This window comes from Vidua macroura, chromosome 2 (genome assembly GCF_024509145.1).
Source record: "Vidua macroura isolate BioBank_ID:100142 chromosome 2, ASM2450914v1, whole genome shotgun sequence".
Classification (NCBI taxonomy): domain Eukaryota; kingdom Metazoa; phylum Chordata; class Aves; order Passeriformes; family Viduidae; genus Vidua; species Vidua macroura.
In genome coordinates, this window is record NC_071572.1 from 25786199 (window position 1) to 25811096 (window position 24898).

The 24898-nt window shown below is 34.6% G+C and overlaps 1 protein-coding gene across 2 annotated transcripts in view; it reads left to right on the forward strand.

Annotated features, from left to right (window-relative positions):
* ATP11A (ATPase phospholipid transporting 11A) overlaps positions 1-24898 on the forward strand; it is a 114912-nt gene that overhangs the window by 71970 nt on the left and 18044 nt on the right. For both annotated transcript variants that reach the window (XM_053970943.1, XM_053970944.1), the window contains exons 8-25: positions 1777-1827; positions 3345-3409; positions 3794-3875; positions 5125-5275; positions 6450-6647; positions 9053-9226; positions 10569-10732; positions 11021-11092; positions 12586-12659; positions 12898-13001; positions 14676-14857; positions 15317-15568; positions 17436-17610; positions 18833-18935; positions 19193-19338; positions 20311-20370; positions 21945-22072; positions 23805-23940. In XM_053970943.1, coding sequence (XP_053826918.1) covers positions 1777-1827; positions 3345-3409; positions 3794-3875; positions 5125-5275; positions 6450-6647; positions 9053-9226; positions 10569-10732; positions 11021-11092; positions 12586-12659; positions 12898-13001; positions 14676-14857; positions 15317-15568; positions 17436-17610; positions 18833-18935; positions 19193-19338; positions 20311-20370; positions 21945-22072; positions 23805-23940 — 2317 coding nt within the window. The remainder of the gene's footprint in view (positions 1-1776; positions 1828-3344; positions 3410-3793; positions 3876-5124; positions 5276-6449; positions 6648-9052; positions 9227-10568; positions 10733-11020; positions 11093-12585; positions 12660-12897; positions 13002-14675; positions 14858-15316; positions 15569-17435; positions 17611-18832; positions 18936-19192; positions 19339-20310; positions 20371-21944; positions 22073-23804; positions 23941-24898) is intronic.

Here is a 24898-nt window from a genome sequence, read left to right on the forward strand (position 1 = left end):
GGATGTCAGCCAGAAAAAATTTGACTATTTGAAATACAGATTTTCATCTGCTGTTGTTAACTGTGAGCCTCATACCATAGGCTTTGGAATACCAGCTAATGACAGCATGAAGCCATCATGATTAGGAAAACACTTTAATGCAGAACATGAAGAAAAATGTCTACAGTTGTATAAAGTCGTACAGTACTCAGTATTTTACAAAAGAGCTGTACACAATTCCACTAAACCTAATGAGAAATCTTGAGAAGCCCCTTTTGAGGATTCTTTCTTAATAGTAATATAAGAAGTCCTATACCATTGAGGGAACACTTGTTTTTTTCTGCCACAGTAAAAAATAGCTGAAATAATACACTGAAAACAATATGATGTCAAGGTAAAATGCACTCTTTTGGCAGCAAATACTGTTGGAAGATGCAGAAGAAACATTGCTTATTTCTGAGGTGTGAAGGCATCTCTTTTCTCTGATCTTGGTGATTAGAAGCTGGTTTAGAAATCTGCTTGAGAATGGGTTCTTTAGAGTATCAAGTCCATCACATGCTTGATCCTTTTTTTAAATACTTGGCTCTCAAAGTGAATGACTGCAAATTGAAACTCATGCTATTATAGATGGTGAAATTCTTTGGGACAGCTCTTGACACAAAAATAATGAAGACGTTTATTGGTAGTCAGCTTGTAGTATCGTGATGCATCATAACCAACTGTACATTCTTGTCTTCAGATGTGGCCCTACCATGTTGTATAAGCCTCAGAGGTTCCATTTCAGGGTAACAGGCCCACCAGCTCCCCAGTTTCCTCTACCATTGAGAACCCTAATGTCCAGCTTAATCCCCCTTGCATTAGATTGTCCACTTGGACAGTGGTATTGCAAATACAGTGTACTGAGTCTTAGTCTAGCTGGAATGAAGTCAGTTATCTTCATAGCAGCCAGTGTAGTGTTGTTGCTCTGAGACTAAAAGAGCATTAATTGCACACCATGGTTTTAGCTATTGTTGCCAAATTTTTACAGTGTCAAACTTTTTGTTCCTCATTTTACCCCTCCAGCAAATAGACTGGGGATGGACACAGTGAGGATGGCTGACCTCTGTTGACCGGAGGGTCTGTGCCATATAGTGTCATGCTCAGCAATAGGGGCAGGGGCAGTTTTCCAAAGCAGCATTTGCTTGGAGACTGGCTGGACATTGGCAGGCTCATGGGAGGTGGGAAGTGATTGCCTTTGTGTCACTTGTTTTTTTCTCTTCACTTACTAAACTGTCAAGATCTTGCTTTTGCTCTTCCAGTTCTCTTCCCTGTCCTGCTGGGGAAGGAAGGAGCCAGAGGCTGATGGCTTAGCTGCTATCCAAGGGTCAAGCCACCATATACATATAAAATGTACTGACAGATATTAAGAGGAAGAATTACTTACTGGTTCTCTGCTTTGGTTTGCTTTGGTTTTAATTTAGCTGTAGGCTTTAGATGTTGTAAAAGATAGTAATTGCACTGACTTATCTCAGGGAATAAGACTTTTTATTTCTTTTTATTTATCCCTACTTTTTATTTATCCCTAATTTTTACACCTCTTTATTTGCAAAATTTATGTCAAGTTACCATTCTCTGTATTTTTGTATTTACATGTTTTAAGTGTATATCTATATGTATCTCTTACATTCTTGTTCATGTTCTGGTTAATTGGAGCCTGTTCAGTTGGAAAGTGTTCTCTGTGATGCATACTTCCTAGAAAATACTTTTTAAATAATCTATTAGCAGTACTGTTAAACTACTTGTATATTTCCCTTTCAGATTTGTTGGTCGAATAAATGTTTACCATGATAGGAATGAGCCTATTGCAAGGTGGGGAAATCCAGAGTTTCTACACATTTAAATATTTCACAGTTCAATAAGTATCAATAATGAGAATTACCTTTGCTTCACCATCATTGTGCTATGTTTTAGTGATAAAATATTTTTCTCTTAGAAAATTCCAGACTGCTATTTCATAAATAATTGATATTTCATCTTCTAATCATATTTCTCTTTAGTATTTTAATGTCTTTATTCAACTTTTTTCAAGATTTTATCTGAAATGTATTTAGTTTGTAAATGATGTTGATAGGATTTTGACAGCACTTGTACAATACTGCCCCATTAGTGTGAGATCTTGATAGTGCACTAAACAATATAAACAGTATCACTTGTGTATTTAATTTTTCTTATATTTTAAAGGGTTTGAACATGTCAGATAATTTTTTTATAATTTTACTAAATGTGTCTGTACTTCTGTGTAAAATGTCCATAGTGCTGTGTGTTCAAGGAAGGCAACATCCAATTTGCTGCACCTGATTTTGTTCTGATTCTTGCCACAAACAGGCAAAGCAATAGGAGGAAAAAGCTGCTTGCTGGGGTGATATCCAAGGTCCCAGCTTGTGGGGAGTTAGGCAGTGCTGGCTAAGTGCCTTCCTCGCCTCAATGTGTCTGTAGATACATTTTCTGTCACAGTCTGCTATGGAAACTGTCGATTGATCTGGGTCATTCATGTAACACTGTTCTACTAGTCTCTTGAAAGTAGTTTCGAGTTTTACATCAGAATTGGGGCCTGTTTGTTTGGAGTTCCTTTTTTTTTTTTTTTTTTTTTTTTTTTTTTTTTTTTTTTTTTTGTGGATTTTCATACCACAAGTGCACTTGGAATAACATTGGAAAACTCTGAATGTACTTCTTGGTTTGATTTTTAATTGCTGTATAGATAGAATCTGACAATTCTGCATGTCTGTAAAGTAGTCCTTGGCTTTGAACTCATATGATGATCAGTGTACATATCATGTTCCTAAATATTATTTAAACTTCATTGAGGTCCTTACATTAATTCCTGTACTCTTCAATAAATTATTTTACCTATATTTAAAATATATAAAATTATAAAATGTATTTTTAAAATATATAAACATATATTTTAAAAAATGTTTACAGCAAGTATCAAGAGTATCTTGTATGCCATTTAAAATAAAATGGAGGAGTGTATTGTCCTTAAGAAGTTCTAACGTACAGGACACTATATTTTATATAAGCCTAAAAAATAACAGAATTAATATTTGTAAGAATAAGTACTGTGCAATTAGGATGTTGAGTCTTTATTTGGGTACCTACATCTGTGGGGTTTAGGTGCATTGGTTTAAAATTTGAATTGTGAGATTGTGAGCTTAATTTTAGGCATCTGTTTATCTATTTTTAGTTTTCACTTTAAAATTTTAAATATGCCTTGTAACTTGTTAAAATAAAAGGTTTTTAGTAAAACTAATTTCCTGTTTTATGTGACTTCTACTAATGATGGTTTTCTCTAAATGTTGAAATTTTGTAATACTTACGTTTTGCAGGCCATTAGGATCTGAAAATCTGCTTCTTAGAGGAGCCACTTTAAAGAACACAGAAAAAATCTTTGGTAAATATTTCTATTGACTATTTTAATGGACCCTGAAATAATAAGCAAACCCCAAACAAGGTTACAAGCTTACAGTTACTACTGGGCTTATGGTTTCTACTAAGTCCCTTGTTTTACAACTTTTTAATGAGGTTTAATATTGTTACAGAGAAATACTTTAGCAGTTGGAAACTGTGGCTGGAATGGGATGTAAATGCTGCTTAAAATTTCAAAGTACCAAGATAATAAAGCCATTTCTAATTTTGGGTTGTTATCCAAATCTGTGGTTTCTTTCTTCAGACTAAAGAATTAAAGAAATGACAGAGTATAATAACCTAATGAATTGTGCTCTTTTGAAATTACTGCACTATGCAACCTTTAGTAAAACAAGTTGTCTAATTTCAGGTGTTGCTATCTACACTGGCATGGAAACTAAGATGGCATTAAATTACCAATCAAAATCACAGAAGCGATCTGCTGTAGAGAAGTAAAATTTCTAATACTTATTTTGGGGTTTGAAAGCTGCATGTTTAAATTGTGCAAATCAGATTTTTTTTTTTCTCTGAAAGTGTATGTTTCATTGATTTAAATGAAAGAAAAGAGGTAGAGGGACTTAAAATTTGCTTATTTTCAAATAATTTTTTACTTATAACACAAGTCATATAGCACCATATAAATGAGGTTCTCATTGTCAAATTATTCTTGTTAGATGTTCAAAAAATAAAGCCATTTCTTTCTAAATGCTTAGCTCTTCAATGTGTGATGTTTTGTTGTTCCATAAGACTTTTCTTTTACTGTTTAAGAGTACATTTACTGACAGTTTTCCAAGGCTGTATTTTTTATTATCCTAGAATTCAATGTTTTTTATTGCAATTAAGTCTTGAATTCAGTAAAAATGCCTTCTCTAATGCACTTCACTTTGGATCAGCTGCAGTAACAATGCTTGTCTGTGGCATGTTTCCCATGCTTTAGCTAAAATTAACAAGTTCCATGCAGACATATATGATGGGAAAGTATGAAAATGCTATTCTTAAGGAGTGAGCTAACATTGACTGCTTACTATTCTGTATACTACTCTATCTAAAATCATCAGCTCTGAGTTAGGTGTCCAGCCTTGTGAAAAAAAAGATGTCATTGATTGAGGCAAGACGCACTGACCAGCTGACAGCCTTTCTCTTACACAGCGACTGAGCAATGATGATGTGTCCCTTTCTGTTGGTGCTGGTGTATAACCCATGGCTTTTAGTTCATGCCCATCGTTAATGAAAATATAATCTTAAATGCAAAGTGTTCTTGCTCTTTTTTTAGAGTTAAAACATAAAAGCTACTTAGCAAAATGTTCTTTTTTGTTTTTTTATTTCTGTAAAAGTACTTATGGGAGTGATCTTATAATGATTCAGTGAAGTGGCATGAAAAGGTCTGCAGATTAAAGCCCCATTATTCAGTTATGATTATATCTATACTGTTTTCACTAATATACTAGTTTTGGTGATTTGTCACACACATTTTGGAAACAACTATAAAAACAGAAAAATAGAAATTAAAAAAAGGAAATAATGTCAGTAATATTTTTCCTCATTGGAAAAGCACTTTGGAAGAGTTATTTGATGTCTTAGCATTGTTAGACTTGCAGCAAATACTAGACTGATATATAACAGACTGAGTATAACATTTTCTAATAAACTCTGTAGTTTATATGCTAATGGGATTCTTATTTTGCCTTTTTTTTTTTTTAGATCAATGAATGTATTTCTTGTTGTATACCTCTGTATTCTCGTCAGTAAAGCACTAATAAATACTGTTCTGAAGTATGCCTGGCAGAGTGAACCATTTCGTGATGAGCCATGGTACAATCAGAAAACAGAGCCTGAAAAGAAAAGAAATTTGGTATGGAAATTAATTATAATATACCAAGAAAGTTTCCTGAAACCCTTAATTTATAGAGATTCTGCTGAAAAGTATATACAGCCTGCTTACTTACCAGTCATGCTTTTTTGCTGACAGTGGTGATAGGGTACTTATAGAAAGCTTGTATGTTAAATTTTTGCCCTTAAGTTGTGTGTGAGAATTTAACTGATGAGAAAATGTCTAGTTTAATATAAAAAGCTTCATGAAAGTGTTTTGGAACTGCCTTGTTAATTATATAAATTGCTAAAAAATTGACCTCTTGCCGAGAAATACAAGGGAGGAAGGAATCCCACAGCTATTGGCAGTCGTGTAAGAGACAACTTCAAAATAATCTGCTGTGGGAATCTCCATAAAAATGCCCCTCAACAGCTTAGTTTCATATTGCTCTGTTATGAACACTCAAGGCATCAGAGAGCATCAGTCACAGTGCCAGATGTTCTTACAGGAACAGGGACATGGTCCTGAATGGATGCCCAGAGGATCTAAAGCAGTGAGCTGAACCCTGCCCTACAGAAAGCACAACATTTATTTCACTAAATTCTCCTAGTCAGACTAGGGGAATATTTGCTTCCTTACCCTAAATGCATGAGGAGCACATGCTAGGCAGTCACTCTAGGGTTCTCATTACCACCAGTAGCACTGTCTCAACCTGCTCCATGGGTTGACTGTAGCTCCACCAAGTCTCCACCACTGAAAAATTGAGCCAGATTATGTGCATACATTCTGATTGTGTTGAGAGAGTTATTTATGAAATGCTGCCTGAAAGTTATGTATTTTGGTAATCCTTGAAGGAGTTGCTGTGGAACTATGTTATTTTTTTGGTAGTTTTTGAATGTACATGTTAATGTTTCCCTTGTTCCCCAAAAAGTCTTCACCATGCTCATTAGTTGCTCAATAATGCTATGTAACAGTATTCTGCACCTGTATAACTATAAAGAAAAATGCAAATTTCAAAGAAAAAGCTCTATTGCATGCCAGTTGTGATGTTATAAATCATGAAAGTTTATATCCTGTGCTGAACTGTGAGCTATGAAAGGCGTTGCTTACTGTTCAAAAGTTATTTGACAAAAAACAACTTGTAAATACATGTAGTAATCTTGCAGTCTTTAATGGTACATGAAAAGTCAATATTTCCATCTTGTTTCTTTGTCAGTTTCTTCAAGCTTTTACAGACTTCCTTGCATTCATGGTTCTTTTCAACTACATTATTCCTGTATCCATGTATGTCACTGTGGAAATGCAGAAATTTCTTGGTTCTTATTTCATTGCATGGGATGAGGAAATGTTTGATGAGGGCACAGGTGAAGGACCACTGGTGAACACTTCTGACCTCAATGAAGAGTTGGGACAGGTAAATTTCATTGGATGATACTTTTTATACTTTTTTCAACTGTTTCTACTGTAGGTTTTTATTTTAAAATTGTTACTTCAAGGTTTTTTAGTTTTGTTTTATTTTGGAGATTTTTGCAGCTACACGTGCATTTTCTTTAGTGCTGATTAATTTTAAAAATAAAATGAGACACTTTTATTTTCAGAATCAAAAATTCTGCTTTCTTACCCAGTCAGTGAAATTCAATTAGTACTACTATAGTATTAAGGGATAAACATTTCCTCTCCATTGATTATAGAGGGAAATATATAAGCATCTAGCTTCCTTAGATTAAAAGTTAGATGCAAAAAAAAAAAAAACCCAAACCAACCCCTTTTTGTTTGACTAGACTGACACTCCATCTCCAGACACAAGTTTCATCCATTAAAATGATCAATTGTCAGTCTCATTTTTGAAAAGAAATTCTGTTCTGTGTTAAGAAAATTACCACCTTGAGACAGATGCACATAAATTTTGTTTGAGAAGATACTTAAGATCTCAGTTAAAATGTTTTCATATGGTTTTCAAATAAATAAAATGCTGTATTTCTTTCTTTTTCTAGTCAGACTTGTAATAAATGTTTTAAGGATACATATCTGTTTGGATTAAGGGTGGTACCAGGTAGTTCATTATTATGGCAGACAATTGACATTGTCTCCAATAAGATCCTCAAAGAGGATGTGCTGAATTACGGCCTGGATGAGCAGACAGTGAGGTGGATTGAACAGGGTGTGAACAGCCGGGCTCAGAGGGTGGTGGTCAGCAGTGCACAGTGGGAGGCCAGTATCTAGGAGTGTGTGCTGGGGGTCAGTACTGGCTTCCATCCTGATCATGAATGATTTGGATGACTGGGGGCCATCCAGCTGGAAAGCCTGCGAGTCCTGATGGAAATCAAGTTCAGCATGAGCCAGCTGTCCTTACGGCAAAGAGGGCCAGAGTGTTGTGGCCTGCATTAGGCAAAGTGTTGCCAAGAGGTATGGGGAGGTGATCCTAGCCCTCTCCAGGCCTCACCTGGAGTGCTGTGTCTGGCTCTAGGCTCCCCAGTACTGCCACGTGGGCATACTGGAGGGAGCCTAGTGAAGGCCACAGAGACAGCCGAGGGACTGGACTTTTCATGGCTCATACAGAGACAGGTAGAGGGAGCTGGGCCTGTCCAGCCTGGAGGAAAGAAGGTTCAGGGAAGATCTTACTAATCTATACAAATACCTGAATGGGAAGGTACTAAGACAGAGCCAGGATTTTCTCAGTGGTGACCAGATGCAGTGGACACAACCTGAAACTGGAGGGTCTGTCTGAACATTAGGAAACACTGTGACAAAGCAGCACACTGAATGACTTGATTGATAGCATTTTGTAAATTTTATGATGAGACTGAAAGTAGGGGTTGAGATGAAAAGAATCCATATAAATTCCATCCACTCGGAAAAAGTTTATTGTGGGTATTTTGTCCACAGATAAAAAGCCACCAGAAAATTTGGTTTTTGCCTTTTTAGATTAGTGCATATGATAAAAGTCAATCTCAGTGGAAAGTGTGCATAATTAATGATGTTTTTGAAGACTGAGCAAAAATTTATTTGGTTTTTGGTTTGCTCAGTGCACTGTATAAATGGTGAAGTTTGATAAACAATCTGATGGATTCTAAATAATAGCCTTATTTTCAGTGTTTACTTCCTTACCTTACTTCATTTTCTTCGTTTATCAAATATGACATACAGTATATATACAATACCTATATCCAAAATTAGGATACAGGATCCAAAATTGAGCCAATCTAATTCTTCTAGTTGATAGTTCAGATTTTGGTTTTAGTTTTAGTGTTGTTAGACTTAAGCATTGTAAAAGATAAAGTTAATGAAAAATTCAATATCGAGACAAATTTGTGTTTCCAGGGCAATTACAATGCCCAGGCATATAACTGTATGTGTCCACAATCCTGATTTAAACTAATGTAATTAGTAATGGGGAATTCTGATACTACCCTAAAGACTGTTCTGACAGTAACTGAGCCACATGCAGGCTTATGCATTAAATAATAATCTCTGGGAAATGAAATTTGTATGCATTTTGTTTCTATAAATACCTGTCTTGCAGCAAGAAAGACATTAAAGACTAAAAAGGACCTAGAGAAGAGTGGAAGTAGGTGAAACACATAATTTACATGCATTATGAGGCTAAAGATAGCATTACTTGATTCTCTTGTAGCATAAAATCTTTCAGATCCTATATTTCTAAGAAGATAACTGCCAAAAGAAATTGTTGTCTTCCTTTTCTGAAAGAGCATAAGGATTTTCAAAGGAAGATGTAGCCCATTAATAAACTCAGTTTTGTTCAGAGATGTTGGAAAATCTCTGCTCACATTCATGTTTTTATTTTGTGCTTGTTTGCAGATTGAGTATGTCTTCACAGATAAAACAGGAACATTGACTGAGAACAATATGGAATTTGTAGAATGTTGCATTGAAGGGCATGTTTATGTACCACATGTTATCTGCAATGGACAAATCCTCCATGATTGTACAGGCATTGATATGATTGATTCATCTCCAGGAGGTAGTGGAAAGGTATGATAACTCTATGTTCTTGTTTTTTTACAATGAAACGTGAAAATTGAATTGTACTGATGAAGGGAATATTAGAAATTCAGCATTATTGAATTTTACTAATCAAAGTAGATAACCGCATAGACATTTTCATTTCCTAGTTAGAGTAAGATTTAAAGGCTTAAGGGGAAGTTTCTCATTTTAATGCAGTTGTAAAGCTGAGTTAAAACCCAAATATATAACTTTCTCTGGTTAATAGCTACAGACACAGATAACTGGTTTCCATTTAACTTTAGCTACAACAGAGAAAGCAAGACATGAAAATCCTCAAAGGGGAAAATGGGGGCTTAGTGCAATCACTTATTTAGTCATCGCTGAGTGAAAATGTGGCCAAAGAATGGTTTATGATCAAATTAAATTACTTTAAAATGTGACTTAATTTAGCCACATCTGAAGTGTGCTACATACAGCATGTATGTATTGTGGCTATTTGCTGTGTTGCAAGTTCCGGAGTCTTCACATGTCAACAGGTGAACAGGGTGTGTATGGGCAGGATAATCACAGCCAAAGTACAATGCATTTTTTATTGCATCAGTACAGTATCATATTCACACTTCATATCATACCCTTCACTGTGACAAAATGAGGTCTCTTAAAATATGTTGGTGTAATTCAGCAGCCTTATGTCTCTCACCCATGGCCCTCAGAATGTAGTCCCAAGGTATGCTGAGTTTTTATATTGGAATCACAATGGCACAGTTTGTATTTAACAGCACAGAAGAATAGGTTTCAGGCATAAAGATATAACATAGACAGATATCCATGAAACAGAAATCTCTTTCTGGTGCCAGGAGCTGTCATTACCAAACCATCTGAAATTTTATAGGAAGTGGTTGGCTGGAGCTGTCAATGTGCACTTCAGTAATTTATTTAGTTCTGAGGGTGTTCAAACTGCTCAAGAGATTGAAATCTGTAAGCCCTGCTAAGACCTGTGCTCCAGGTACTACATCCTTCTGTGTGAACTCAGGACTTCTAAATTATCCCTTGACTAGTATTTAATGAATACAAGTTGCTAAAGTTTAAGAAAAAGTAAAGAAAAAACACCTTCAGCTACATCTAGGTATTCAGAGGAGGTAGAAGATGCCACGCTGGGGGTTTTTTGCATCTTGATTGGTATGGCAATCCTAAGGGTACAAACAGCTGAGACAATTGTGTGGTTACCACAGGGAAAGACCTGGCTCCCCCTCAAGGAGCCTGCCTTTGTCTGATTAATAATCAACAGCAATCAGTGATACCGATCACCTCCCAAAAGAAGAGTTTTCAAGTGATAACACGTTATGACAACTGTTCTTTTATTTTTCAGGAGAGAGAGGAACTATTTTTCCGAGCTCTTTGTCTTTGCCACACTGTTCAGGTAAAGGATGATGATAGCGTAGATGGTTTGAAGAAAAACCAGGTACCAAGAAGATCTTGTATATATATATCATCATCACCTGATGAAATTGCTTTAGTCGAAGGAATACAGAGGTATGTGTGTACTTAGGTATTATATTTTTCTAAACTACAGATCTAATCACTAAAGCTCAAATTGGTTTTCAGAACAAAAATTGTAATAATAAACACCAAGTAATCTACAGCTGATTGCTTTCTTAACATGAATTAATCAATATTCATAGCCTAAAATCAACTAAAAACAGTTTGGGATTTTGGTGTTTATTTTTTGTGGGCTCAGTCTTAAATCCTTATGACAGTTCTTAAACTGGATAATTATATATTTGTTGCATTCATTCTTTTATTCTGTGTTTTGTTTTACAGACTTGGTTACACCTATCTAAGGCTGAAAGACAATTACATGGAGATCTTAAATCGGGAAAATAACATAGAAAAGTGAGTGGTTAAAAATAAAACAAAATAGACTAACGAGTTTTTGTTGATATGTTTAATACACCATTGTTTCCTTACAGATGAATTTTTAAGTCAGGAAAGCCAGGAACTTTGCATTTTAGTAGAAAAATAAAGAAAAAATAGTAATTTTAATTAGTTTCACTTTTTTTTTGACATTATATGCAGTATAAAATATGGATATGAAGGTGGTGTGGGATTCATGACCTAATCTAATAATTCTTGATGGTTTTATATATTCTTAATAGAAAATGCTGTGTGCCCAATTTGCTGTTCACAGATAATCAGAATTTACAGGAGGGTAATATCTGTAGAATAAATTTTGTGGAATATAATATGAGTCAAATTTTCAATGACATTGAAATAGTGCAGCTGTTCTGTGGTATGTACATACCCTTGAAAATTTGCCTTACACTCCTTTAGATGTCTGCTGGTTAAGTCTGTAGTATATCTGTGTCTTCCTGCTTGGGTACTCTGCTAATTGTAGAGGGACTCTTGGACACAAATATAGGAACCCTGCTGTTACTTTACCCCCTTTTAGGATAATACGGAGACCTTTTTTGGTTCAGCTCAAAAGAACTGGAGTCAGTATCATTTAGTGACTCAGAAGAAATCACTGGGAGAATTTTCTCCCAAATGCATCACAGTTTGTAGACATAGGCCTGATGCAGCTTTGCACAGGTCTGAGTTCTAGGGTGTTAAAAGGACTTAGGACTGAAGGATCTAATTAAACAAGCAGACTTTAGAGACCAACCCTGAAAAAGTTGGGGTTAGTGATTGGATAGCTTATGTTTGTGCTGGAAAAGAGAGGCTCTCTTAAATTAACGGAAATAGATAAGAGAATAAATTATAGAAGTATACAATTATGAAACCTCTGATGAAACCAAAACAGTGCAACAGGAGCTTGTGCTCATTTTTCCTCTTAAAAAGGAAAGGAACATGTGATAAAATCAAATAATAGGAATAATGGCAAGTATAAAACCAGTAAAAAGAAATATTTTTCTTTTCGCTTGAATAAATTATCTATCAACATTTGAGCAAGATTATGGAATTAGGTCATCACTTTTGGGAGAGTAGGAATAATAAAAACTAGAAAAATATAAAATAAAGACTTGAGTGTAAGCATCCATTTCAAGTTCTAAGTCTATGTCTAAGTATTGTACATAGAAACTTACTTTATAATCAATACAGTGCTCTGCTGCAAGGTTTCTAATCTTCTACTTAAATTAGAGTGACTATACATCTGAAGATACTTAGGGACATCACAAGTTCTGTTTCAAGTAACTAGGAGCTAAGGCCTTTCCTCACTTATTATTTGTAACCTGCTGTTTCATTCTGTACTAGTTCCACATTCCATCGTACTCAACATAATCTTCCATATTAGAAGAAATGCTTAATTTATATGCTTGAAGTCGTAATAACCAGTTGAGGAATCAGAAAAAATAGTTGAGTAAAAAATAGTTCTGTTTCTGTTTCAGGTTTGAATTATTGGAGGTTTTCAGTTTTGATTCTGTGAGACGGCGAATGAGTGTAATCGTTAAATCTTCAGCAGGTAGGGCTGTTGCATTCTGTTCAATCTTTGTCTCACTTGAATTTGTTTCAGATTTATCAGAGTTAAGCATTAAACCCAATCTGTATGCCTTTCTTTATAAAATAAGGGACCAGGTACTAGCATGAGTACAAATGTTACAAAAAAGTTGGAAGAAAACATTTTGAAGACTTACTAATTTGGATGATTTTTGAAGAAAGTATATTTGGTCATTTTGAATTCCATATGCTGTCTCTTTTAGGTGATATATTTATGTTTTGTAAGGGAGCAGATTCCTCCATATTTCCTAGGGTTAAAGAAGGTAAAATTGACCAAGTACGATCCCGAGTACAACGCAATGCAGTGGTAAGATTCCATTTTATTGATCTGTTCACATGATATCAGTGTCCAAAAGAAATTAAGTGTTCTGACCTCCTGCTTTTTCTGCTAACAGATTTGTTTTTACAGGTACCAAGGTTATTCTATGCCAAGGTTCACTCAGGCTTTGTGGCTAGCAGTCTGTATAACTCCCTTATTTGCATCTGTCCTCCATCTCATCCTCCAAATGTCAGTTGTGGTGCAATATGAATACATTAGATATGCACAAATGTATGCTAAACCAGAGGTCATCAGTTAGCTCGTCAGAATGGCAATTTCACAATTGTGGTTTGAATTAATTTTTGAATAGAAGAAAAGTGAAAAACAGTAAATCTCTATAAAAACTATTGCTAGTTTCAGCCCCTAGCCTTAGCAACTGTGATTTGCTGCCTTTGCTTTACAAGCTCTGGGGAGACAGTGCAGTGATCAGCAATATCTTATATTTTTGCTCGCTAAAAATCAGCTATGAACTGGCTGATCATCTTCAAAAGAAATTTAGAACTTGGTTTTACCTGAAAGTAGTATTTGGAGTGGTCAAGTATTGAATTTTGTTGTATCCGAAAATATGCAGAACTCATTGCGATGCAGGACAACTGCCAGTCTTACATAGAATATAATTTGCTGGCATCTATTACTCAAACTGAAAACAAAGTATTATTACAGATATGTGGGAAAAAAAAACCCTACAGTGTCACCTGCTTTTGTTTTGAAGCAAAAAGCTCTCAAAGTGCTTTACTAAGCTTCATTATATGGGACAGCTGTCTGATAATGACAAGTAAAAGAGGCTAGTGAAATTGAAAAGTATTTACATATCATATCCATTCAGTGTCTGTCAAGAAAAAAATCCCCACCAGCACCTATTTATTCATCCTGCATAATTGGAAATAGGACTGGCTCCTACACACAAAAGTCTCTTAAAGAAAATACCTGGCACCTGCTTTTATGAATTTCAAGAGGAAGGGAGGTATTTTAATAATTGTCCTTCTTGGTTTGGTAATAAGTAACTATACAGAGACCTACTGGATGAATTAAAGTTAAGGAAGCTGAAGTGCCAGTTAAATGGTGTTATGAAAAGCAATATATACCTCACGTGGCAAAACTTTACTGTGTTTCTCCCCACCTTACACAATCTATATACTCCCTTTCTTATTCATCACTCGGTCCTGAAGTTTGATGCGGTCTGAAACACTCACAGCTAAAGTCTAGTTTTCACTTGACTGAAATGGTACAGTTGGGTTTTCACTTTCAGTTCTGTTTGTGATGTTTGGTCCCTGTCTATGGATCTGCTGCAACACAGCATCAAAATCAGACTCTGCAGAGCTACTATTTATATTACAATTTATTCTGACTCATCCTGCCTAATTATACATATAGGGAAGGAAACATTTACCTTTACTTTGCCTTCTCTTGTAATCTCATATCCAGTTGGATCACTCAGCTGTTTATCTTCTGGGAGATTGAGGTTGGTCCATCAGGTTGCAACTGCTTCTGGGGCAGAACAGAATTAAGCTGAACCATATCCTAGTCTATACTATACTGTACTAGTCTATACTTAGTGACTTCATGATGTTCCTTTTTCAAATCCTCCAGCATAAACACCAGCATGAAGTCTAAGAAGAGTTTTGTAAAATGCATTTTGTTTCTTTTGATTGCATTCTTTAGGAGGGACTGCGAACTTTGTGTGTTGCATATAAGAAGCTCACAGCAGAAGAATATAGCAATGTACAGAAGCTGCTTCAGAGTGCAAAGTTGGCCCTTCAGGAGCGGGATAAGAAATTGGCAGAAGTGTATGAGAAGATAGAAAGAGATTTTATATTACTTGGTGCTACAGCTGTTGAAGATCGGTTAGTTAGCACATTTCTTAGTTTCTTATCTTCACTGATGATGTCAAAGACTTTTTCTGCATTAGAGATTTTTTTGGAAAACCCCTTATTTTAATTGATTCCACACCCTTAGCTTACTAAAGTTACACACGGTAACTTTATAACCTAGTAAGCAAGTAATAATAGTTATGTGTACAAAAATCAGTGTATTTGAACCATGTAATAATTTCTTGATTAAGATATAGGCAAAAGTTTCAGAGGAAAGGACTACAAAATGGGTATTGAGGAAATGAAGGAAGAATCTTTAGGTCTTAAAAAGATTCAAAAACATATACTAGTCCCCTAAACATTTTTGGAGTCATACTTAGGGGAAAATTTTTATATTTGATAACTTTTATCGAAACTTTATTTGTTTATGAAAATCTTGTAATAAAGACCTTTCTCATTTCTATCAATGTATATTGTCAATTAACTTTACAGACTACAAGAAAAAGCTGCTGACACTATTGAAGCACTCCAGAAAGCAGGAATTAAAGTTTGGGTTCTGACAGGAGACAAAATGGAAACTGCTGCAGCTACTTGCTATGCTTGTAAACTCTTCCGAAGAAATACACAAATACTCGAGCTAACCACAAAGAAAATTGAGGAGCAGAGTTTACACGATGTGCTTTTTGACCTAAACAAAACTGTCATAAGACAAAATGGCAGCTTAACCAGGGATACCTTCTCAGGGTAAGGACAAAGTTGGATTTTAAGGGCAGAAATGGGCTTCTGGGCATTTTGCAAACAATGAAATTTTGACCAATTACCTTAAGAACAGCAGTACGTTTCAGTTTCTGTTGCTAACATGTAAATTATTGTATGGCAATAAAGTATAAGCTTGTTTAGATAAATTTAAGGTTTCAGTCATGGTTCTTTATCTCGCTTCTGGTACTACTTTTACTATTAAAAGAATAATCACAACTGATACTGTAGTAATTTTTGGGCCATAAAACCATTCACAATGACTTAACAAGCATTCGTGACACTGTTGTAGCAGAGATTTTCTATAACTCATAGTCTTACAGCTTAAATCTCTGAACCAGATAATTTTTCATAGCTCTCCTTACAATTTATACCCCACTGGTCTAGTCAAGAACATTTGTATATTCAGTTAAATAAGTAATTTTTCTCCATGTCATCTGTACCATTTTGTTTAAGTACCATAGGCCTTACAAGTTGTGAGCAAACATGTTTGTTTAACTTTTTGTGCAATGCCAGTTTTCTACATGTTAAAACTCTTTGGATTTTTTTTGCCTTTATCTCCAGAGCTGGAGAATAGTACTAAGATAGTAAAAGCAGGATTCTGCCTGTATGTTCAAATAATTCAGGCTAAAAATATTTCACTGTAATACACCAAACATTCAGAACAAAAGTTCATTGCTTGAACTTTGTAATGATACTTTTTCATTTGGTATCATTGTACACCAGTGGCATTGCCCTATTTTTGCCAACGGTAGCAAAGTGGCGAAAATATCTGGGAACTGTTATTAAATGTAGTTTACAGAATTTTATCTTACTTGTCAAAAATAGCTTCTGTTCTAGTAAAAAATGGAGATGTCTAAAATACATAATAAAAAATCTGGTGTTTTTCTCACTTAACACTAGTCTTGGTGAAACCATGGTTGTTGAAACCCCATGCACAGTAGTATATAACCTTGGAACACTGCAAAGAGAGTAAAAATAAACCTCGGTGTACATTTATACAACATTCACTGTTGACCTGGAGCCTGAGGCTGCTGTGAAATGCAGGCAGATGCAAGGATGCTCTGAAATAACTTGTTGGGGTGCCACAGAAAATGGTTCTTGCAGTCCAGACCATCTATCTTCCCCATTATTCAGTGTATGATAAAGTAGTGAATAGACTTCCTGTGGCTGTGGTTACACTTCTAGCAATGCTCAAATTACTACAGGCATACTGCTAATAGATTTTTATGAGTAAGAATATATTGTTATATTATAGGAAACATAAATAATTATTTTAGTATTATAAATAAAAGTAAACCTGTATTTGACTTAGCCACTATTCTATAGGCAAAATATCCATACTCTAGATGTAGACAGTGGCTTTCACCATCTGGGCCAACAGGTTTCTTTTAGGCATTTCATTCAAGGCACAATTTACTTCTTTAAAAAGACCTCATCGGAGTACCAAAGGCCTTTCCCTTTATTTTATTTTTCCTCTGTGTTATGGAATGTGCCGCAAAATTAACTTTATTTCTGCAGCTTGGTTTACCTCACTGCAGTTCTTGGAACCTTTTCAAACCAAACTGAAAAGTCATTAATTATACACTCATACTTACTGGTGAAGTCACTGAGGTATCAGATTTATGTATTTGAACTGGTGAAGCACTGAATATTTCCAACATAATTCAGAATTTTAAAATGTTGTAAATACCAGTTTGATACAAGGAATTTCCTTTAGAAATATATTAACTTTGCAGTATTCTATACTTATTATTTTTTCATTAATTTATTTTCACATAATTCTTATTGCCAGATTTGAAATGTGTCTGAGAATTTTATAGTGACACTTAGTTTATATTTTATCCCCGAACAGACTTTCAGCTGATATGCAAGATTATGGTTTAATTATTGATGGAGCAGCATTATCATTAATAATGAAACCAAGACATGATGGGAGATCTGGTAACTACAGAGAGATCTTTCTTAATATTTGCAGGAACTGCACTGCAGTGTTATGCTGTCGAATGGCACCTCTGCAAAAAGCACAGGTTTGTGTTTAGTTTCATAATAACTTGTTAGCCATGCACGTATGTAAATATTGAAGATTAATACTCTATGTGACTTATTATGATAACTTAAGATGCTACCATTCACTTTTGTATCTTCTAAAATGGAAAAAGTAAAAAAAAAAATGGAGAGGGGAGAATTTCTGCTGGCAAGCAATTTAGATAATGATATTGCTAAAACAGCACCCAGCAGTGTGCCTGAATTTGATTTAGGTATGTACTATTGAAATTTTATGGTTGGTATATGCTAACATGAACATATTTAATAAATGAACTAACTGCTCTCTTTTTTACCAAACAAGCTTTGTGTAGTCTACTCTTTTGACACTACAAGAACCTGTGTTACTTATTACTGCAGAGTGGTATTTTTTTCTCGGTTTTTAACATAAGTGGAAAGCCAAGAAGAATCCAGACAAAAAGTGTGTGCATTACCATGTTTAAGTATACCTGACTGTTGCATTTGTTGTTTGTATCAAGTAAAAACAGATCCTTCCATTACTGAAACCTCTCAAGATAGCTGAAGAACTTTTAAAGGAAAGAAGTACTGGAATAGGCATTCCTTTTTTCTTTCAGTTTGTTATGTCTTTTTCTCAGTGTGCAGGTACAGCATATGTAACCCTTATTCACATTAACAGATGTATTTATCCATCACTATAACTATCTGGAAGTTTGTAGAAGTTTTTAGTTGCAGCTGACTCAGTACCAAATTTACAGAGGTGATAATTTGTAATGGAGAGATTTGAAGTCAAATTTTTGGACCGTTTATACGTCAATAGCTTTTATAGGTATACAGAATCCAATATATTAAATGTAGGAAAAAAGTTCAACACAGATGAGAAAGCAGAAGTTTTTAGTCTTTCATTTCAGGTTTACTTTAAAGTGGTGCACTCTGTCTCTGGAACCCTCTTAATTTATTGATGCACTGACACACCATTAAGCAATCTCAACAACATTATTCAGCTCTTCCTCCTGTCCCATCTCTCTCAAAGTAGTTCAGAAGTATTTAAAAAATGTTTGGAACAAATATTTTGTAACATGAAGAAACCGATCTTTATGCATAGCTGTTGCATTGAGTAATGTTGCTTTTGTATTCCTTCAGAGAATTTCTTAAAAAACTGTCTTGGTAATTTTTTTTGAATGTTACACTAAGGCAAAATAAGCAAACCATTACAGAGGAGAGTTTCTAACACTATTTTTTTTCCAGATTGTAAAGTTGATTAAGTTATCAAAAGAACATCCTATCACATTAGCAATTGGTGATGGAGCAAATGATGTCAGTATGATTCTAGAAGCACATGTTGGTATAGGTAAGCCTGCTGCTTAGTATATTATTTCAAGTGAAACGACAAAACCCATATATTTCTTAAAAATAGGCAATCTTAAAGAATCAGGTTATATGTGTTATAGACAACTTTTAGTGCATTTATCCTAGCGATTTTATGAGATACAGTTATCTCCCATTACATCAGTACCATAGAATTATTATATAATTTGACAATTACTTATATCTTTTTAATTGTTCTTTAGTTATTAAATAGCTTCACCTCTTTTTTGTTTCTTAAAGGAATCATTGGCAAAGAAGGTCGTCAAGCAGCAAGAAACAGTGACTATGCAATACCTAAATTTAAACATTTGAAAAAAATGTTGCTTGTCCATGGGCATTTTTATTACGTTAGGATATCTGAACTTGTGCAATACTTCTTTTATAAGGTAGGGTAATGCTTATTCCAATTACATAAACCTCAAAAATTTAAATGGTAATATCTGACTATATACAGTTTTTGCAGCTAATGGTACAAACCAGCAAAATTCCATAAAAAGATTTTCTTGAATACCAGATGCAGTGCTGAAATTGGATTATTCATTTTATTCTGAACATGAAGTGAAATAGCTTTTATATAGATAGATTCTGTAATGGATGTTACATTTAAAACAAAAATTTTAAACTTTTTTCATATCCTATAAATTCCATCTCAGACTGATCTGCTTATTACCAGTACCTTCCAGGTTGTCTCTATAGTGAACTTTTAAATCACATTGGAAATGGTATTTGAGAACTCAGACATGACTGCAAATTAAGTTATGCTAAATTCGTTAGGATAGTGTAGGTGGAGAAAGTTCATAGTGAGCATCCCCCTATTTAGACAGTTTTGTTATTGCTAATTGTTGGCATCTAATCCAAGTTGTTTTAGTAAGCAATTGACTTCTTTAATTATAGAAAGGAACTGTCACAGGGTAATTCAGGGTTCTAGTGTTTGATTATAGGTATAATTGGGGGATGATAGCATTTGGGGTTACAGCTAGAAGCATCTTACAGCTGCTTTGCTGGAAACCACGCTAACCAGAGTATCCATGCTTGCTTATCAGGGTTTATCTCCTCCTGCAGATTGTCCCCTTTTTGCTTTGCTTTAACTGAACTGTATTCCTGGATCCCAAATTTCACTGCCCTTGAATTTTCAAACTGTAGCCTTGTATGATTATTTTGAAAATATTTTAAGTGGATTTTTTCCTAACAGTACTGCTGCAAGATATGACTATTGGGGTTTAATATATGTAGTTTTGTCTACTGTTCCTGCAATGCTCGCTATTGTTAGTGCTACAAAACTGTGATATACATATCTATAGCATTGTATATAAATTAGTGCTTGCATTTTGCTTGACAACAGTGACTTTGTTTTTCAGAATGTCTGCTTCATTTTTCCTCAGTTTTTGTATCAGTTCTTCTGTGGGTTTTCACAACAGGTTAGTTGATCTTTCTCCATTAACGTCATGTTATCTATTTTGGGTTTGTTTTGTAACAAAAAAAAGGATTTTCCTGAGAATTTAGTGTTAATTTACAAAGAAAAACATCACTTCAGTTCATATGGCATTCAGTGGTAATTGCATTTAAGTTACAGAAGTCAGTTTTATGAATTATCACAAAAGCAATGTTAAAGTCACAGAATCCAGAAATACAATATTTGGAAATGGCAGTACAAAGTGAAATGTCTGTGGGAAACATACGGTCAGTCAGATTTAAGCCTACTGGATGTGAATAACAGAAACCCTGAGAGGTGAGTAATTGAACCAGTTGTTCATTTTTAGAATCCAGAATAAAAATGAGAAAATAAACCAGTCTTCTGTAGCATGAACTGGTATGAATTGCAAATATCAGATGAATAGCAGCATTCAATTAGTTGAAAAGAAAATATAAAATCTGAAAAATAGAGGAAAAGTAAACTGTTGCTTACCAGAAAAGTGCCAGCATTTAGAAGATGATCCAGTATTTGCCTTCCTAATTTTTTATTTATTTTCTCTTCTCCCTTGCTCTCATCTAATTTGTGTCAAAAAGATCTACCTCTTCTTTCTTCTGAATGAGGGAGCAAAAAACAAAGGAACGAATGACTGAATGTAGACAAAAAGTGTTTATGTTTTCAGTAATAAATTGAGTGATAGTTTGGTTTAATTGGGAGAAAATAGTACTATTGCTTTGAATTTGTTGAAAGAAAGCCCCAGGAGGAGTCAAAATGACAAAACTATTTTTCTGTTTTGGTTTCCATTTCAAATGACCACTGAAAACTATGTAGGTTCTTATAAAGTATTATTATGATTTAGATATGAAAGCATGTGTTATGAAAATTTAGCCTAATTTTTATCCTTTTAAGTGATAAATATAATTTTGAATCATAAAGGTGGTTTTGATAGCAATTTTTCCAGAATAAATGATCACCAAATCGGTTTTGGGAAATAAACAGCTCTTTCTGTGGGGTGACATGGTAGGTTTGAGGGTACACTGATGATACATAAATGAAAAAGCATCTCAGTGAGAAGAAGAATCAAAGACACGTTGGGATGTTTGGGAAGCTCATTGCTGTCATAGACAGCTGAAAAAACATCTGAAGTCCTCCTGCTTCTTCTCTGAATATCTCCGTGTTTTATAGACATTGAGGAGATAAAAGGGAAGTGAGATACATGGATGTTGTGTCAGAGAAGAATTTCTTCTTCTAAAGGAACGTGCTCTTCAGTGTGGGTACTTTGGAGCTGATATTACAGCTGAAACAATAGGAGGGGCCAGTATGTGGACCAGAGGTCCATGAAATGGATTTTTCTGATGATCTTTTTCCTCCAGGTAAATGGAATACAAGTGGAGAGTTGTGTCCTATATCAGTTAGCAGCTGTTCAGGGATATTTGCCTCCATTCTGAAGGAATATAACTTTGGTTGCCTGCAGAAGTTCATGTATTCATTTTAAATCAAGTCTCATGCAGATAATTTAACTTTAAATTCAGATTTAATTTTAAATTAAAAGTAGTTGATTTAATTCTTTTCCATCTACAGACTTTATATGATACTGCGTATCTAACACTGTACAATATCAGCTTCACCTCCCTTCCTATCCTCTTGTACAGTCTAATGGAACAACATGTCAGTCCAGACACACTCAAGAGAGAGCCTTCCCTGTACAGGTAAAATTAAAACACTGCACCCCAAAGTTTGACTGTTCAGTTGTGGGATCTGTGTCTGTTAGTGTGGAAGTCCTCAGGATTTCTGTACCAAAAGGATACATCAGCATCAGATACACTGCAACTAAAGGGTTGAAGACCTCATGCATGGCCTACAAAGTACAGTGGATAAACATGTATTTTTATATGCACATTTACAAATCACACAATGCATTTGCTACAAAGGGAGTGAGAGCAAAATAGAAATCACTGTTTAGAAAAATCACATTAGGAGATTTATTTTAGTACTCTTTATTTCCTCCAACCATGGGGAGGAAACATGGGGAACAAGTATTTTTAAAAAAGAAAACATGCTGGTTTTTTCTATATACATGTTTTATTCTGAAAGAAGAGATGACTGAGTGTTAGAGTGTATCAGAGGATGTATTCTATGTGGTGTCCAGCATTGTCCTCTGCATTGACGACTCACTTCTGGGCATTGGAATTGACTTCTTTAGGTTTTTAGCCACTTGAAATACAGTTCTTGCCAATTAGCTGCATTTGGCCATCTAAATTAGGAACAGTGTCCAATTTAGATCCTTGTAGCTGCAAAACTAGTACATTTCAGGGAGGGTAACAGTAGATAATCAAAGGAAAAGCATTCTTTGAAAGAAGTAATATTAGCTGCCCAAATGTTAATTAATGTAGTGGTATGTTTTTACCAGTGAAATTGAAGAGGAATACAAGAGATTACTGTTGAGTTTTAACAGTAATGTTTTTATTTTCTCTTCGATGTTTTGAATGCTTTTAATTTAGAAGGTAATTCAGAAGCCTTTTTTTTGTTTATGAAAGCTAGCAGAGTTTATTTGTCAGAAACTTCTGGCTTTGATACTGAACAGAGCCTATTGCTAAGCTGTTTTGGGCAATAGTAGTTGTTCTGGGCCATGTGAGGCTATTGTTGACCACACATGGGTTTGCAGTCTGTATTGTTAATCTCTGGGGAAAAATTACTTCATATGGTCATCAGAGGGTCTTTATAAAATTCCTATGGTGGAAGCACTGGTTGATAGTAAATATTTCTGTAACTCAGGGTTTTCATTTCACTGTGTCCTGATTTACTCTGATGTGTTCTATACTCTATGCCAAGTTGATACACACCCATTCTGTGGAGAAGAACTCTAGTTGTAACATTTAATATTTTTTATAGTAAGAAAATGCATGCTAGTGAGGAGTTCTGTTTGTTGACAAATCCCTGTATGTTTTTGTGGAAAAACATTCAAGAAACTGTATTTGACCTGAAGCTTCAAGCCAACTGCAAACCCCTTGTTTCACATTCCACATAAAATTAATGTTTTATTTTGTTGCAATAGTCTGTATATAAGTATCCCAGGGGAAATAAAGCAATGTCTCCAGAGACCTCTAGTGTTTCCATTTAATATCTGCAGTGGATCATGACATGCACAGTAAGCATTGGAAAAGAGATACCTTCTCTAAAAAGATTGAAAACTAAATGGGTACAGCATAGGGAGTTTGCCATTGTAGAAATAAGCAGAATTACAGGGAGCAGTAAAAAGTGTGTAGTAAGAATTAAATAAAAATAAATAAAGAGGACATTTTGAGGAAGGAGTTAGATTTGAAGTGGTAGACACTTAAAATGTGGAAATGTGATGGCTTTCAAGAAACAATATGGATTATCTCATTTATCTGGGATGTTCAGACCTGCTGATAATGAGTACACGTTTCTTGTTTCACACAGAGATGTTGCCAAGAATGCTTTGCTGCGCTGGCATGCATTTATTTATTGGACATTCCTAGGAGTGTTTGATGCTGTGGTATTTTTCTTTGGTGCCTATTTATTGTTGGACAACACAGTTGTGACCAGCAATGGACAGGTTAGTGTTGGATTTCATCAGTCAATCAGTAAATTTTTTTTAATGTCAGTTGCGAAATGAACATAGTTTTAATTGTTTTCTTCAATATTTCATGCAAGATGATAACTTTTTTATGAGTTACTGTGAGATAGATGGGTTATCTGTTTAATAAAATCTGAACTATGCAATAAAACATACTGTGTATTAGTAAGCAGAGACATAGGATTGGATACTAATTAGGAGAAATATATAGCATAAATTCCATGTATTCTGAATTTATACAGTAACTTTTCAGTTTCATACTTAACATGCATCTGATGAATATCTCTTTAACATATCAAAAGACTCTCAGTAGAGTAGTTATGAATGATCATAAAAGATCTTAAATATAACAGGCTTTTTAATAGTTTAATTATTTTTGACATATAGCAGCTTAAAACAATCTATCTCTACTTGCTTTGCAGTCACATGAATGCAAATTTTATGAACTTTTGCATTTTATTTATTTTATCCATTGATATTTTGGTCTATTTTATTTGTGTGCTTTTTTTCTTTTTGCTACTTGCTTCTCTTCCTATCCTCAGCTAATGACAACCAGCACTCACATGGTAAGACTATTGTGGATTTGTCATGATATCCATTTCATCTTTTCACTGTTCTTAAATTAAACTGTTAAAGAGCAGTAAAATATAATTTAAGCCTACAGGTAGAAATGTTCTTTATAGCTACTCTATAAGTACTTAAAAGAAAGTTTTTATACAAAGTATATTGAAGTATATGAGGTGTGGTAAAGAACCATGAACTTTAAAAAAGCTTTTTGCTTCCTTGCATTTTGTTATTCTGTTGTATGCTTTTCTGTAACCTACATTTTGTTGCTGACTCTCTGCTATAGAATTTTTTTACAGTTTATGCTATAATGTGCTTTAATGGCTTTAGAAAATGTCCTCAAAGTTAGAGAGAAAATAAACTCAATACAATT